We start from the raw sequence: 17,533 nt of genomic DNA, 5'->3' as shown, positions 1-17,533 counted from the left end.
CCATGCAATTCTTAACTGAAAGTTTAAACATTGTCCACATATACTTGAGTTGTTTTGCAGGTCATAACCCAACCGAGTTTTGAATTCCTCTTTCATAGTCATTTTAAATACTAAATGTTACTGGTGATAAAAATCCTCCCAAATTTAAACAATTAAGACACTGGACAAATTCAAAATATGCACACTTTTGTTAAATTGAAATAATTTAACTTATTAGCTTAACCCTTTGTTACTACAGAGAGGTTTCAGTTCCCAATTGTATTTGTGAAAAAAATCTAAATATGCACTTGAGGTGTCGCCTGCCACTTTGCTGTCTGTAGTTTCATTAACTGGTAATATTGCCATGCAAACAACTTTCATGTATGTTATGGCCCTTCGCACACAGACATTTAACCAGACAAAAACAGTCATTGAACCAAAGGAAATATTCAAAAAGGTGACACAGATTTGCCAAAAGAGATATGACTGCCATTGCAACAAGCAGTAAGTAGTTTACTGCCTATTGTTACGGACAGGAGGGGTGTTAATTTCAACAGCCCTGATCTTCTACCATCCCTCCGTAAATAGGTGCTTTGATTTGTTTCCCCTATTATAAGCAGTGGCATGTTTCCCAACCCCTCAGTTTTGGTGTAATCCAATTTTCAATTAATAACCCCACAGTAAGATTGAGATTGGATGTACTATGGGTTAGTTTATTCCAACACCGGCTTCTCCACATCATAGTTTATTTGCACATGCTCAAAATGCAGGAGAGGGTTGCTACGTAGCCCCTGTGTATTCATACAGTAGAAGGGGGAATAGAAAAAGAGTTACAGGGCAAAGATCACAGAGAAAACAATTATTGTTTCTTGTGCATCCGAATCCAGAATCAAAATCCAATGGGATATCCCTTCAGAGGTAGGCAGGCTGCAAATCCATGCTGGATAATTCACTTTTCCAGTAGAGTTGACTTCCACAATGAAATAAGCACATAGCGATGAATCAGTCTCTTAGGCAATGATACAGAAGTTCCAGTAAAAACAGTGTAGATGAGGCCAGGTATTTTTCTGAGCTGCTGTTAGGTAGATGGAACTGAGGTTTTTTGCAATACAGCAAGGCAATATTGTTGGTTACACAAAATAAAGGACTCCCATGTCACATGACTCCCATCTCTCCAGTCCAGCTTTGACAAAGGATGTGTATTCCTTTGTCTGGATCCCTGAGATAGTTAATGTTCCAACCATTAAGTTTTAAGAGAGGTTGCAGAGTCCTTTGCCCTAGTGAATAGTTGCTGGTTGGTCAGGCCTGGCTTATGAAATGTAAAGTCTCTTTGTAAAGGCCTTTGTAAAGTCTCTTTGAATTTGGTCTCTCAGCCCACAAGTGTTTATAGTCTCAAAGATAATGCAAATTTCCCTGTTACTGCCCAAAAGTTCCTTTTATTTAAGGGTCATAGACAGCCAAAGCTTCAACCATTTTAAAAGTTTTTAAAATTTTAGAGATTAGCCATAAAGATATCTATATAAAATATATATATTATATTTTATAAAAATAGTGTGTCAATAGCCCCTTGACACTATTTTTAGATGTTTTCTGCTAGATGGGATGCCTGAAAATTAATTCCATGGCTTTACGGAGCAAGGAGGTGGAGAGGCAGACTACGGGAGGAAACATAGAAACTAGAAGCAGGAATAGGCCATTCGGCCCTTCAAGCCTGCTCTGCCATTCATTATGATGGTACTGATCATCAAATTCAATATCCTGTTTTGAGGCGCTAGAGGGCAGCTGACATCTGTTGGGCCAGCCTAGTGTAAATTACTGCTGTCAAGAGAGGAGTGGGGGAAGGGAGGCAATAAATATCATCTCTTCCCAGCACAACATACTTTAAATGAATGAATTTCACTGGAAAATTATGGGTTTGGCACAATTTGGTTTTGATAAATTCCAGAATTATAATTGAGATATGATTCAAAATTGGCTCAGTTGTAGAAGACAGAGGGTGGTAACAGAAGACTGTTTTAGTGACTGGAAGCCAGTGTCCAGTGGCATACCGCAGGGATCTGTGTTGGGTCCCCTATTATTTGTCATTTATACAAACGACATTGACTGCGGGGAGTAGGATTAATAAGTTTGCTGATGACAAAGATTGGCTGGATGATTAACATTTGTGCTACAAGAAGGTATAGACAGAATGGTCAAATGGGCAGATAAAGTGGCAGATGGAATTTAACCCTGAAAGATGTGAGGTGATACACCTTGAAAGGAGTAATTTGACAAGGAAGTATCAATGAATGGCAGGATACTAGGAAGTTCTGTGGAACAAAGGGACCTTGGTGTGTTTGATCTCTGAAGGCAGAAGGGCATGTTAATAGGGTGAGGCATAGATTATGAAAGCTGGGAAGTTATGTTGGAGTTGTATAAACTTTGGTGAGGCCACAGCTAGAGTATTGTGTGCAGTTCTGGTCGCCACATTGTAGGAAAAATGTGATTGCACTGAACGGGGTACAGAGGAGATTCACTAGGACGTTGCCTAGGATGGAACATTTGAGTTATGAAGAGATGTTGATTAGGCTTGGGTTGTTTTCATTGAAACAGAAAAGACTGCGGGGTGACCTGATTGAGCTGTACAAGATTATGAGGGGCATGGACAGAGTTGGTAAGGAGCAGTTGTTCCCCTTAGTTGAAGAGTCAGTCACATGGGGACATAGGTTTAAGGTGCGGGGCAGGAGGTTTAGGGGGGATGTGAGGGAAAGCTGTTTTATCCACAGGGTGGTGACGGTCTGGAATGCACTGCATGGGAGGGTGGTAGAGGTGGGTTGCCTCGCATCCTTTGAAAAATACCTGAATGAGCACTTAGCCTTGAATGTTATGACGTGCCATGGGCCAAGTGCGGGTAGGTGGGAGTTCAGGTGTTTCTTGCGTGTTAGTGCAGACTCTGGGCCGAATGGCCTAATCTGCACTGTATGATTCTCTGAAGGATAAAAGCTGCAAACCACTAGTTTTTTTAAAGTCCCTGGTTAATTGCTGCAATAATCATTGCAACAGTTTCTGCAATGCATGTAGATGCTCTTGGGCAACTGTAGTACTGAAGTTGTTTCAATGCATTTTGTCTTTGCATAACATTGGATGATGAACTTCCCTAATTATACTGCCTTGAATGATTAATATTAGTCTATTAGTTTGAATAGTGAATTGTGGGAATTTTTGCTAACTGGATTACTGGGCCAATTTATATAGGGGGTTTTAAAAAAATATTTCCATCTCTATATTGTAACCGTTTTTTTCTTTTTTTCTTACAGATGTGTCCTGAAGCATTTTGTGATTGAACGGGTGTTGGCTTTCACCTCAAGTCAGCTGCTGTACTTATGAGAACTAATTTTGGTGCCATGTTTTACCCACCTTCTACTTGAGGGATTTTAACTCTTCACTGCTGGCCCACCCTACCTCTTGTAAAAACGAAACAAAAACACAAAAAAAAATCTGACTTTACCAGTCAATGTGCTATCAGTACAGAGATTTGTCTACTTTCCACTGCTAACTCTGCTACTGTGAGAATAACCTGCCATTTATTTCCAGTTCAAGAAGCTGAATACCAAGCAACAGTTAATCTGCTTTTAAGAAGTGGCACTGAATATGGGATTGTTACCGCGCAAACCTTTTGAAAGGATTAAAGTTCTGTCACAAGTGATTAATCTGAATTTTGAACATCATTAAAGTAGAAATTTCAGTTTCTCTGTACTGATCTGAAAAATACAGTGCACTACAGTAATATTGCAGAAATCTCCATTTCTTGTAGAATAGATTTTATTTTAATTCTGTGGAGCATTGTTACTGTCTGCTGAAAATATATATAACACTGCTACTTTGTGCGATGTGCATATCCAATCTAGTCATTGGATCCAAACTTTGAATTGGAGATCTGCAAATGGCACAAAAAACCCATTGTTAGTCTGAAGCAGAAACTGACTGCGCCAAGAATATGAACATTCACGGTTCATAGGCTAGACCATATATGAATTCTATACATGTGGAAGTCACAATACCAGTGCTAATTTTTGGTTTCAAATTAGAAATCTTGAAAGGGGGAACAGATGGTTTGTGTCAGGGATTTGTTTGTACTAAATTTATCTCCTGAAGATAGAAAAGCCAGTAATCATTTGTGAAATGGTACAAAGGGTTAAAATGGGCTAAATTGCCTTAAATATTCCTGTGTTCTTGGTTTAAACTTAATTTTGTAGTTTGTCTGTTTAAACAATGGTAATTTTTACCTGTTGTACCAGGAATTTTAGATTGGCTTTCAATCTTATTTGCCAACTTTTGGCAATTGGATATGTCTGCAAGATTATTTGAGCTGGCTCTTTAAAGGTTGTTGCCCAGATTACATTTCTAATCTAAAATGCTTCTAAACTTCTAATGATAAATATTGACCTTTAGCTCAGCCAATAGTTTCTGGCACAATGTGTATATGATCGCAAAATGGATTTGATCATGGGCTGAGTTTCAGGAAACTGATCTATTTGGAAAAGAATTGGCTTTTGCAGGACTCTTAATTTGCTTACCCAGATTGAACTCTAATTCCCGCTGTCTTTGATATTCTGTATCCTGACGTAGTATCAAATGTATAGATCGTCACTATCAGGTTAACAGGTTACAACTGTGTAAGGACAAACTGGCATTATTTGAACCATCATTGTGTTATGACAACTCCGTTTTCACAATGTGCAGGAATAACAGGGTTTGTTCAGCAGTTAGAATGAATTGCAATGAATGCTTGTTTCTTTTAAGCATACCTAACCAAAAAGTGCAACTTTTACCTTGCTCTTTGTACGTTTCTTGCCCTGTGTAGTGTTAACAAGCTTGGTTTAAAAAAAAATTAAAAATGATCTAAACTAGACATCTCCTTTTATATCCTATTTTAGTTTAAATATTTAGGATTCTGCATCCCTAATTTATACTGTGAAAATTGATTTGTAACCTGTATTAGTCTTGCATTTGCTTGTTTACCTGAATTTTATTACCTACTTGTGATTTAGTTGACTTGTGTTAATAAATCTAGAGTGGCCTTATAAAAACAACTAGATGGTTAAAAATGTCTTGGGATTACAACATTGTCAGAATTAAGGACACACTCAGTTGAAGCTGACAGTGCTTTATAAACACCTGGCTACTGTGTAGAATATGGGGGTTGCAACATGTAATTATGTACCCCTCTAGTTATGACCCCACACCTTAAAATTTTTATGGTATTCATTAGACAGGGAAGCAGTACTGGAATCTTGGAAGTGGATTCACACTCTGGAGACAATGCTTTCTTGTCAGTTTTTTCCCTCCAGTCATAGACATTTTAGCAGCGTGTAGTTGCGTTATTTGGTCATATTTTACAATCTAAATCAATTATGTCCTTGTGTTTGAAATCAATTTAGACAAAACTAGAAGCAATTGCTGCAAATTTCATCTAGTCACATCTGACCATGGTAAGATCAGTCGTGGTCTTAGTGCAACAGAAAACAGCATAATAGAATTTTTGCTCCGGTCATTGAAAATAGAGATAGCTAGAAAGTCCTACAGAATGTAACAAAATTAAATTCTTTGTATAATGACCACAATTCACATTTTGGATTGATTTTGCTGGGGGAGGGGGGGGGGAGCAGAAAGGGGTGTGTGGCAGCTGTCATTGTATCAGCATAATTGTTTAAAAGATGCTTGCCCTTTTCAAAACCTTTCAGTATTCTGACGATTTTCCTGACTTTCATCCAAAGCTCTAGTTCCATTGTTGGTTGATATCCATTACGTTGTGGAATTGGACTGATTCTGAAGTCAGCCTTTTAATCAGAGTACAGTATTTTTTTCAGCCCGTGAGTTTATGACACATTCATTTTCACTTGCTGGTTTCAAACCCTAATTTTAAGTAAGCTCTCCACTACTAGAAAATCTTTCATACAACCAGTACTGTAGTTAAGAACAGTGCCTTCCATTCAACCATTTTACATTGTATTTACTTTGTCAATTCTTTCATGCAAGGTAAAAGAAAAAATTCTCTGAACTACTTGTCAAGGATGCAAGAAATGGATCTCCCATTCCATTGCATTAAAGTACACTGCAATGAAGGATGTTAGTTTATAGAATGGAATGAGATGTTCTAAATGACATTACTGTGAAGAAAGATCACCAGAACAAAATGTGAACTTTATTTTCCAAAAGTGATATGTCGGTTAATCCTGTTTTGGGTAGAGATGGCAAAGAGGAATAGGATATAAGTGGGCTAAATTTGAACAAGTCTTGGATGATAGTAAAGCATGTTTGTTTCTGTGTGCCTGTATTTTCGGAAAAAAGTTTTCCTACAAATCCTGTTTTTTTTTTAAACCCTTTCCCATCTGATTCTTTTACAGTTTTGCCTTTATAATTCCCTGAGTATTACAAATTGAAGTCGAGTTATAAAATGGCTAGCTTGTTTTCTGGCAGTGTATCGTACTAGCTGATTCCTGGTACATTAGAATATCCCAGGAAAAAAAATTGCTGGATATAAATGACAGAATAAAGTTCAAATTAAGACTTGCGTGGAGCTCAATTTTTTTTAAGTTTGAAAGTAGTTGGTGCTTAGAACAGTTTAGTTTTGCCAGGGTGTTTGTTGCTACATGAATTGGAATCCCAGAGATCTAGATTTTAAATTAGCAGAGAGGACACAACTTTTCTAATCACTTGCAAACGTACTTTCACGAGAAATTCTGAAATCATACTTGATATTCATGTGCTTACCTAACAAATACAAGACAGCTGGTGACAAGGCTATTGGCTCTTTGCAAAACAAATAATGTTCTTTGCTCATTGAGGTTACATTTGCTAATTACTGAAGTGTTCTGTGTGTTAGATGTATTGTCTGTGGATACCACATCTTTTGTTTAGAAAATTATTTTAATTCATCATTAAATACCATTTGTTTCATTGAAACTCATTAAACAAATACAAACATCAACTTAATGATTCCTAACTTTGTGTATTTTGGGATGTTTCAGTAAGTTGCTCTGTTTTTCATTCTGCTTAACTGAAATATTAAGTTTTTTCATGATGAGACTAGTTTTAGAAATCAATGATTGGCACTCATGGTTAGAAATCGTTAAAGCATAATGCAGTAGGTGGAAATAGGCTTGTTGAAACTATTGGAAGCTGAGGAAAGACCTGGACACAATACACATGCTTAGTAATACAAGTAGCTTTTAACATTTTTTCCTCACTTTGTGCTCGAGCAGGGTTTCTCAACTGGGGTCAGTAAGAATGTTTCAAGAACTCTTGTCATTGTCTTCCTACCTCTACCATGCAAACATTTAAAGTTTAGTTAACGCCAATTCCCAAAGGTTACAGTATCTGGAACACAGTTTTGCCTCCCTGAGTCAATAATTGACACTCGCACAGGATCACTTTGGGCCCTAGGATCTGAAAATTGCCGCTTGTTCCCAGAGGTTCCTGGCCAGTGGTCAATGTGGAGGAGATGGTGTCTCATCTTGTCCATTAGTGGCAAGCAGAATGCAGCCAAGAGAAAACATCTGACGGTTTATTTCTACTGTGATGTTACAAGGGGCTGGGGATTGTGATTGGTAGTGTGGAGTTCACTAAATTGTCCAGATACAGAATAAAAATGAATGTTTATTTAACGGTCTTCAGATACTTAGCAAAAAATAAAGGAAATAAATACTGTGGATGCTAGACTCAAACAAAAACAGAAAATGCTGGAAAATCTCAGGTCTGAGACTTCTGGGGAGAGAATAGAGCCAACGTTTCAAGTCTAGATGACCCTTCATCAGAGTGCTCTGACTCGAAACGTTGGCTCTATTCTCTTCCCACAGAAGCTGTCAGACCTGAGATTTTCCAGCATTTCCTTTTTTAAACCTGGACAGCTAATCCATTTCTCTGGGAAATCCAACACAGTATCTGAAGGCATCAGTAGGGCAAGGTAGAAGTCCAAATACAGATGAAAAGATCACCACAAATAGCCTTGAGACGAAACATCCCGAGGCCTTGTTCGTAGTGCCGGGGATTTCAATCAGGCCAAGCTCAAGAGCATTCTACCAAGAAACCACCAACATGTCTCCTGTTTCACCAGAGGCCCAAACATCCTACACCGCTGCTACACAAATATCAAAAATGCCTACTGCTCTATCACCGACTCACACATTGGTAAATCAGACCACAAGGCTGTGCTCCTGTTCCCAGCTTGCAAGCAAAAACTGAAACGGGAGAATCCATCAAAGAAAGTTGTGTAATGTTGATCTGAGGAATCTGATGATGATCTACAGGGCTGCTTAAAGTCAGTAGACTGGTCAGTATTTTAAAAACTCTGCGACCAGCCTGAATGAGTGTGCCACTACAGTAACTGAATCTGCATCCAAGGTTTCCATTGCCGATGTCCGAGCAGCCTTCTCAAAAGTAAACCCAAGGAAAGCAACTGGCCCAGATGGGGTACCAGGACGAGCACTCAGGTCCTGCGCGGACCAGCTGGCGGGAGTATTTGCAGACATCTTCAACCCCTCTTTACAGCAATCTGCTTCAAGAAGACGACCATCATCCCGGTACCAAAGAAAAGCCAGGCAGCGTGCCTTAATGACTATCGTCCGGTGGCCCTACCATTCATTATGAAGTGCTTCGAAAAGTTAGTCATGGCACAAATCAATTCCTGCCTCCCAGACTGCCTGGGTCCACTACAGTTCGCCTAATGCTGCAACAGGTCCACAGCAGATGCCATCTCCCTGGCCCTATACTCCTCCTGGAACACCTAGATAATGAAGACACCTATGTCAGACTCCTATTCATAGACTACAGCTCGGCCTTTAACACCATTGTTCCTATGAGACTCATCTCTCAACTTTGTGGCCTGCGGTTCGGTTCCTCCCTCTGCAACTGGATCCTAGTCTTCCTAAACCAGACTGTAGTCAGTAGTCAGCCCACAGTCAGTAAGGATAAGCAACAACACCTCCACGATCACCCTCAACACCGGTGCTCCGCAAGGTTGTCTCCTCAGCCCCTTACCATACTTGGCCATACAGTCAGAGGTGTACAAGTACCCCTCCAACTTGATTATCAAGTTTGCTGATGACACCACTGTCGTGGGTCGGATCTCAAACAATGATGAGACTGAGTACAGGAAAGAGATGGGTGGGGGGGGGGGGGGGGAGCAATTCTCCCAGCCTGCCATGCTAATTCTCCCAGCCTGCCATGCTAATTATTTAGCGCAGCGGGATGGGAGAATCATGTGGCTGGGCATGCGTGCGATTTGCGCATGTGTTCCTGCTGCAAGCGCATCTCCCAGCGCCAGATTACGGGTGGCACAGTGGTTAGCACTGCTGCCTCTCAGCACCAGGGACCGGGTTCGATTCCCGGCTTGGGTCACTATCTGTGGAGTTTGCACGTTCTCCCCGTGTCTGCATGGGTTTACTCTGGGTGCTCCGGTTTCCTCCCACATTCTGGAAGATGTGCTGGTTAGGTGCATTGACCCTAACACGCGCCGGACTGGCGACTAGGGGATTTTCACAGTAACTTCATTGCAGTGTTAATGTAAGCCTTACTTGTGACTAATAAATAAACTTTAAGATTTCTGGCTGTCAGATCTGTGCTGGAAACCGGCAGGAAGACAGGTAAGTTATTTAAATCTTCGTTTGTACATAATTAGCAGGCCCGGGACTGAATTCTCCAGAACCAGAGCCTCTCCCACCCTGTCAGAGTATTTCATTCTAGTGGGGTTTACAGCAGGTCCTCCCTTTCAGGGAACTATAGGGACGACTCCGCTGGAGAATTGGGGGGCCCCCAGGGGGGTGGAGCCCCCAGGGAATGGGCACCCTGGCAGTGCCAGCCTGTGCCCTCGGCCCATGGGGCAGGGCCTCGGAGGCGATCGGGGGGGGGGGGGGGGTGGTCCTGCTGTCACTCTGCATAAAGATCAATGGGGCAGGAGGGAGGCTGGAGGGCTGAGGGTCTGCACTGGGGGAGCTGGAGATTGGGGTGGGGTTTGATGGGCTGGGGGGTCGTCACAGCTCTGAAGGGCCATCTAGACTAGAAACATGGCTCTACTCCGCAGATGCTGTCAGACCTGCTGAGATTTTCCAGCATTTTTCTGTTTTTGTTTCAGATTCCAGCATCTGCAGTATTTTGCTTTCAACTTCTACAACGCTTGTTAGTTAATGAACTCCATCAATTTTATCAGGCACCATCTGCCTTTAACAAATCCATTTTGGCTGTAATTGAATAACTCATACATTTCCAAGTGAAAATTAATTTTGCCCTAAATAATGGTCTTCAGGAGTTTTTCCACCATCAACTTTGGGCCAACTTGCCTGAAGTTGGTGGATTTATCCCCCATTTCTAATTTGAATTGGGATGCAGCAATTGAAACTCTCCAATCCTCTGGGCACGCATCTCCACAAATATTTGAAAGATTGAAGCTAGAGCCTTGACGTATTGTTGTCGGTGCAGACTCAAAGGGCTGAATGGCCTCTGTACTGTAGGTATTCTACGATAATGAGCCTGGCATTTATAATCGATTTTATGTTTCATTTTGATCTCAACTTCTTTAGATATCTAGGAAGCTCTGGTTTTGGATATCCTCCTTTTCCACCTCATCAGGGAACATGTACACATTAAATTTGCAATTTCATCTCCAAAATATCCATTGTCAAAACTATAAGAACACATCATAGAATCCCTACAGTGCAGAAAGAGGCCACTTGGCCCACCGCATCCGCACCGACCACAATTCCACCCTATTCCTGTAACCCTACTAATCCCCCCTGACACTAGGGTCAATTTAGCATTTAGTAATTAGTACCAAATATGAATACGGAGTTTCAGATACAGCTTTCTGTTCTCAGAACTAGAGCTTTGTGAACCTCCAGAAACTGCAATTCCCTGATTAACTCATTTTAACAATACATTTTCCATTTCTTTTCCTAAAACTGTGTTAAGGGTTCAATTAATTTTGTAACCAGCTTTGTCTCTACTGGGGTTTGTAGGGTCACAGCATTTTGGGTGTGTTAAGATAGCCTTGGATCTCTAATATGATAGTTTAAAATAAACAAGTACAGAATGCAATAGTTGAACAGATGTCACAAAAGTTCTCCTTGTATCTAAAGTGTCATGGTTCAAAGAACAAAAACAAAGAATTGTACAGCACAGGAACAGGCCCTTTGGCCCTCCAAAGCCTGCGCCGATCACGTTTACCTATCTAGACCAACCGCTTATATCCCTTTTATTCCCCGTTTGTTCATATATCTATCAAGATAAGTCTTAAATGTGGCTAACATTACTGCCTCAACCACCTCATTTGGCAGTGCATTCCAGGCTCCCACCACCCTCTGTGTAAAAAAAAACTTCCCCACCTCTCCACTGAACCTTCCCCCCGCCCCCCCCCCCCTCCCCCCCCACACACTTATCTTGAATTTGTGCCCCCTTGTAATTGTCATTTCTGCCCTGGGAAAAAGGTTCCAACTGTTCACCCTATCTATACCTCTCATTATTTTATAAACTTCTATCCGGTCGCTCCTCAGCCTCTGTCTTTCCAGGGAGAACAATCCTAGTTCATTCAATCTCTCCTCATAGCGAATGCCTTCTATACCAGGCAACATCCTGGTAAACCCTTTCTGTACTGCAAAGCCTCAACGTCCTTCTGGAAGTGTGGTGACCAGAATTGGACACAGTATTCAAAATGTGGCCTAACCAATGTTTTATATAACTGTAACATAATTTGCCAACTTTTATACTCGATGCCCCGGCCGATGAAGGCAAACATGTCATATGCTTTCTTCACCACCTTTTCCACCTGTGCTGTCACTTTTAAGGATCTGTGGACCTGTACTCCCAGATCTCTGTGTGTCTATGCTCCTGATGGTTCTGTCATTTATTTTCGAGCTCCCACCTGAATTGGATCTACCAAAATGCATCATGTCGCATTTATCTGGATTAAATTCCATTTGCTATTTGTCCGCCCAATTTTTTCTAGCCTACCTACATCCTGCTGTATTCTCTGACAATCTTCATCAGACCAGCTACTTTTTCTTCCAAGTCATTTATATATATATATATTTAACAAACTTCCTTTGTTGGTTCCTTTGTGTTTATGTATTTTACGGTGTTTTTATAGGTAAATTTAAGAGATGAGTCACCATAATGAAATTCCTGTCTTTTGACATTTCCACTATAATGCCCCTCAGGATAAGTGATTAAGAGTCCTCTCTGAAAGATTTATATAGGTATTTGGTAGTACAAAACTTGAGTATTGCTGAAAAGAGACATTGTTTAGTCGAAGTTGTTTGTCTTGCACTCACATTGTATTCTTGCGAATATCCTGATAAGGGAAATTAACAAATTTATGTATAAGAGGAGTTCTGATTGGTTGGCAAGTGGACTCTAATTGGTAGAGGTGTCACCATGGAAAATGTACCAGTTGACAGTGACTAACAGTTAACAGTTTTGAAATTTAAATAAGACAGCTTGACTCTGGTCAAGGTATTGACCTAAGGAACGAATCCGTGAATGGCTGTACATATCCTTTCTGTCTGTAAAGAAGAGGACCCTGTGTATTAATAAGTGCATGCAAATGTGCCACAATCTTAAATTGGTTGCCAGCCTAATTTTTAGCACACTGAGGATTATTTAGCAAATATTGTCCAATGTAGGACACTGTTTTGCAAGCACAGGTTGGTTGGGCACATTCTGTACCTTGCTCGCTGCAAGTGGTGGAAGGGACGTGATGTTCTGATCTGCCAGCCTTTGGAACACAACTAAGTCTACATACCTAGCATCACACTGGCACTGAAATTCATATACCACATTATTCATTTGTGTGATAGACGGGACATCTTTTTGGCTGGATGTCCGCATCCTGTTAGTGGTGAATACCACTCATGTTGCTACTGCATTGTAGCAGCATGAAACAGCAAGCTTCACCTCTTGCTCAAATTTTTGAGGTGCCTTTGACTTCCAGGGTAATCTGAAGTAAACAGCCAAAAGTGATGGCCTTAGGCTTGTTCATGAATTGCGCAATATACAATGTGAAATGATCAGATCAGGGTAGTGTAAGCGGACACAAATTTCTGTGATTCCTTAGATTAAATATTTCTTAGAATAAAATCAAATAAATGAAAGAGAACAAAGCAGCACCCAGGGACAAAGTGTGAACAGACAAGCAGGTCTTTTAAAACGCAGAAACAAGGCTGACAAAAGGACTCAGGAACTCACATTAGCATACCCTTCCATTTAATTAAACTGGCTCTAAGGCTATCAGGAAGCCCTTATCAAACACTTCAGAAGGTCTCCTAGACCTGGAAGACTTCCTGATATCCAATTAAACAGCTATTGTATAATAAACTTCGGAGATCTCAGACAATTCTCACCTCCCTAGACTCCGCACCTAAAAACCCATTAAACAGGATGACCATAGCAGAAAACCATAAACAAACCATTTACACATCAACTACAGAATATGACTATAACTATAACCCGTTTTGGCGGGCCTTCAGAGTACCTTCGGGACTGTTACTGTATGTATGTCCTGATTGTACCTCCGTCGACGTAAAGCAATAAAGCTGTGCCATTGTTGAACCTGACTCTGGGTCCGTAGTGGTCGTACTCGCCCACTCGCGCTAACAATTGGGGGCTTGTCCGGGATCGTGACCGTCGCTGGAACATCGTCTCTGGGCACTGGGTGAGTATCTTTACTCATTTAAATCCACGGGCATTCCCAGTGTCAGAGCGGTGTTTCACGGTTGCCGTGATCTGAACTGGTGAACAGAGTCTGTTCAATAAACTGCACAGTAGGGTAGGTTATTTTTGGGCGGGCGAGTGGGGTCGCGAACTGTGATTGATTGTGTTGCCATTACATTCCGTGTACCCCTGACGATGAACTTGATGATGAACCCGACCATAAACTAACTGACCTATAGGTACCTGACAGGACAGAGTTTGAGAATAGTAGAAGCCGGGAGGACCAGGTTTGGGCCACTGTGATCGGGCTCTCGGAGTTCGGTACAAGTCCGGGCGCTGCAAGTCTGGTAGGACCTCTGCAGGCACGAAAGGTTCGGGCCACTGGGAGCAGAATCCGCAAGGAGTCTGCTACATGTCCGGGCGCTACTAAGTCTGGAGCCTCTGAGTGCCTCGACCACTACAAGCAGGAGACCTCTGGTAGTGCAAAAGAACGGCTATAAGCCGGGGGAACTCCTATCTGCGGTCAATTCCATGCCTGTCCGCACCCAGGTCAGGGTGATCCCGAGGAGATAGGGAAAATGGTGAGCCTCTGAGGATTGACTTAGCGATAGGAGTTGGCAAGGAAAGGGTGGCCCCGGCCCCTGTAGTCGTGGTCAGAGCTCACCTGCCTCTGTGTGCGCTAATCTCCCTGCTACACGCAGGACGGGCTCTGCGTGTTGCTACTGAAAGTTTAAACACACTGACAGTGGGAACACCAAACCAGTAACCTCAGAGGTACCCACACAAGTATCTGTAAGAAGCACCAGAGCCAGGACTAGCACACCACCGGTCTTAGTAAGAATCAGCACCATGGATAGCGAGGGCATCACTTTTGAATGGGGGCTGGAAGGGTCCCTCACCCGCTATCTAGCAGACAAAAATAAGACACTAATTAAAAGCATGATCAAAGCAGGGTGGAAACCCTAAGACCCACTTGAAAACTAACGGGAATGGTGGGCGAAAGAAAAGAGGAATAAGGCTTGGATCAGGCTTGGATCCTGATATTAAAAGTCCACATCACTCTAGCAGGGCGAGTTCATAAATATGTTCAGGACAAGCTAGAACAGTCTGCACAGCGAAAGCGCAGCCGATGGGTAGAAGCCTTTCCAACTCGGGATTGCGGGGCGACCACTGTAGCCCGCATCCTGGCACATGAAATAATACCAAGGTGGGGAGTCCCGCTGCAATTGGACTCCGACCAGGGGACACACTTTACAGGCAAGGTGATGAAGCACGCTTGCAAAGCCCTAGGAATCCGACAGCGATTTCACATCCCATACCACCCTCAAAGTGCTGGAATGGTAGAGCGGATGAACCGCACTCAAAAATGCGATAGCCAAATCCATCGCAGAGACAGGTCGGGGTGGGTAGATGTCCTTCCTTGTATTTTGATGCGCCAACAGGCCACCCCAGGTCGTACCGTAGGGCTCACCCCGTTTGAGCTAATGACCGGGAGGACAATGCGACTCCCAGAAAACATTGCCGTGGGAGGGGAAGAAATGGCACCCCTTCGGGACAAAATCAAGAGATATGTACAGCAACTAGACTTACAGCTCCGAGATTTGCACCACGCATCCAGAGACCAGCAAGCCATTAGAGACCAGGCTAGAGATCAAAATGTCAGTCACACCACCACCCTCCCCCAAGTAGGGGATAAAGTTTTAATTCGGGTTGCCCCAGACCGACCCGGGTTTGCACCAAAATGGATAGGACCCCACGAGATTATCCTTACCAGCGACACATGTGCCTGTGTCGATGTTAAGGGAAAGGGCCGCTGGAAACATTGGTCACAATTAAAATCCTACCACCACGGGAAAGAGACAGGACAGACTGACTGTAAAGACAGGGATGCTCCGACCACTCCACGTATTGGCCCCTAACCATCTTTGTCTATACAGCGGAGGTCGGAATAACAACTTTTATTTTTGGCACAAAGGAGTCGTGCCAACCGTGGCACGGATGTATATATGTATATAGGAATATAAACATGAATAGATAAATAGATTAAGTTAGTCATTTGATATCAATCTAACGTCTGGTGGCCACCAGGTTTTATATACCCTCCCCCAACCCCCTCTCCAGGACCATGTGGACCACTTGGAGGATGATCCTCACGGCGACCTTCCTGACGGGTATTGCACCCAAAGAACACCCCATCTACCCACGATTCCACGGGGTAACCTTCAACACATCCGAGGCACTGTGTGTGCCAGCTGAACCAAACCCTATGGACAGTAGAGCTTATTTTAATGCATGGCTACGAGTTTACCCGGGCATCAACGAGATCTGCTTCACTTGCACCTTAGAAGGACTCTGAACATGCATTCAGTGACGGGACCTTCGGAACAGAAACGACTGCACTTTCGGGACCATCTGCGCCCTCCCCGACAACCCACTGGTTACACTACCACAGGACATTTTAAAACCGGACATGGACATTTGCGGCTATTACGGACTTGTTGAGGCTCCCGCAGTCTCACTGTATGTATGCTTCACATCGCTTCCAACGCGGGCCCCCACGACTACAACACCCGAAATCTTACCTGTCCCTTGCAAAGCAAGGGACCGGAGGGAGGGCTGGTGTTGTGGAACGAGGAGGAGATTGTATATGATAATGTGAAACATGAGGTCGTACCTGTCCTGATTGATATTTCAGGAATTCAGGTGCCAGAGTATTGCTCGGAGCAGACACAAAACTTGTACCGAATGTTGGGAAGGGAGACCATAAAACAGGCCATTGACTCAATGGGGGCTACACATTACAGGGGAGACACAAACACATACAGGAATAAAAGGGACATTGTCAATGACATATTCACGGGGTTAAACACAGGATCCACAGTGGTTAACTCCATTGACATCCAGGGTCTTAACAACAAAATTGAACAACTAAAAGGGGTGATGAAGAACATCTTACGGCGGTCACTAGACCAACAGGCTGAGCAAACCTTTCGAGAGGAAGTGGGCGCCCACATCCAATTAGATGGGATTGCAGTACTAGAAGCGCATGCCCGGACCATTAACCGTCTCATGGAGAGGGAGGACACTACCCGGGTACAACAGGGACAGCTATGCCATGTGTATGGTTAGTGGATGGTAGCACAAGTACGACACAATCTGGACCAGGTACACACGGGGGAGGTGCCCGACTGGATCGACAGCGCCCAGCTAGCGCAACTCACAGATCAGAAGGGAGTGCTGGATGACCGGACCCTGAAAGGGATGACACGGGTGTATCCAGTGATCCCCGACTGCGAGGTTAGTGAGGGCACCGGGATAGGAATGGTTCTGTTGGTTCCAACAGTCACACAGGACGCTGGGCCATTCCCTATCTTCCGGATTGAAAACATTGGTGTTGTTAGGGGTAATGCCCCCCTCCGCTACCACATAACCGAAACCACGGCCATCTCCAGGCATGGTATAATGTCCAGTGTCTCTCTCGCAGGGTGCAAACAGCGGGGAGAGATCACCATCTGTCCTCACCCACTGAGACAAGGAGAGGCAGCAGAATGTGGGTTGAACCGGACACAGGACTGCACCCTAGAAATTACACCCATAGATCCACACTTCGCCCGGGCAGGATATGGGGGACGGGGTAGATACTATGTGGCCACCACACGTACATCATTTATATACAATGGACTAACATGCCCAATCCCCAACCCAAACTTCTGTTTCACCCCGCGCAGACCAGTCACTATAGGTCAGGCTCACATCACCAATATCCAAAATGGACAGACAGTAACTTTTAATGCCACAGACCCTCTAAAGGATAACTTAAAAGGCTATCAGGAACCCGAGCAAGCCCCCATCCCACACCTGACTGAAGTCCTAA

General features: G+C 43.1%; 1 protein-coding gene across 1 annotated transcript in view; it reads left to right on the top strand.

Annotated features, from left to right (window-relative positions):
* akirin1 (akirin 1) overlaps positions 1-4,868 on the top strand; it is a 39,170-nt gene extending 34,302 nt beyond the window's left edge. The window contains exon 5 of the mRNA XM_078237822.1: positions 3,276-4,868. Coding sequence (XP_078093948.1) covers positions 3,276-3,286 — 11 coding nt within the window. The 3' untranslated portion in view covers positions 3,287-4,868. The remainder of the gene's footprint in view (positions 1-3,275) is intronic.
* Positions 4,869-17,533: the final 12,665 nt, after the last annotated feature.

Source organism: Mustelus asterias, chromosome 21, assembly GCF_964213995.1.
Source record: "Mustelus asterias chromosome 21, sMusAst1.hap1.1, whole genome shotgun sequence".
Classification (NCBI taxonomy): domain Eukaryota; kingdom Metazoa; phylum Chordata; class Chondrichthyes; order Carcharhiniformes; family Triakidae; genus Mustelus; species Mustelus asterias.
Note: the sequence above shows the minus strand (reverse complement) of the source record. Positions and strands in the feature narration are given on the sequence as shown.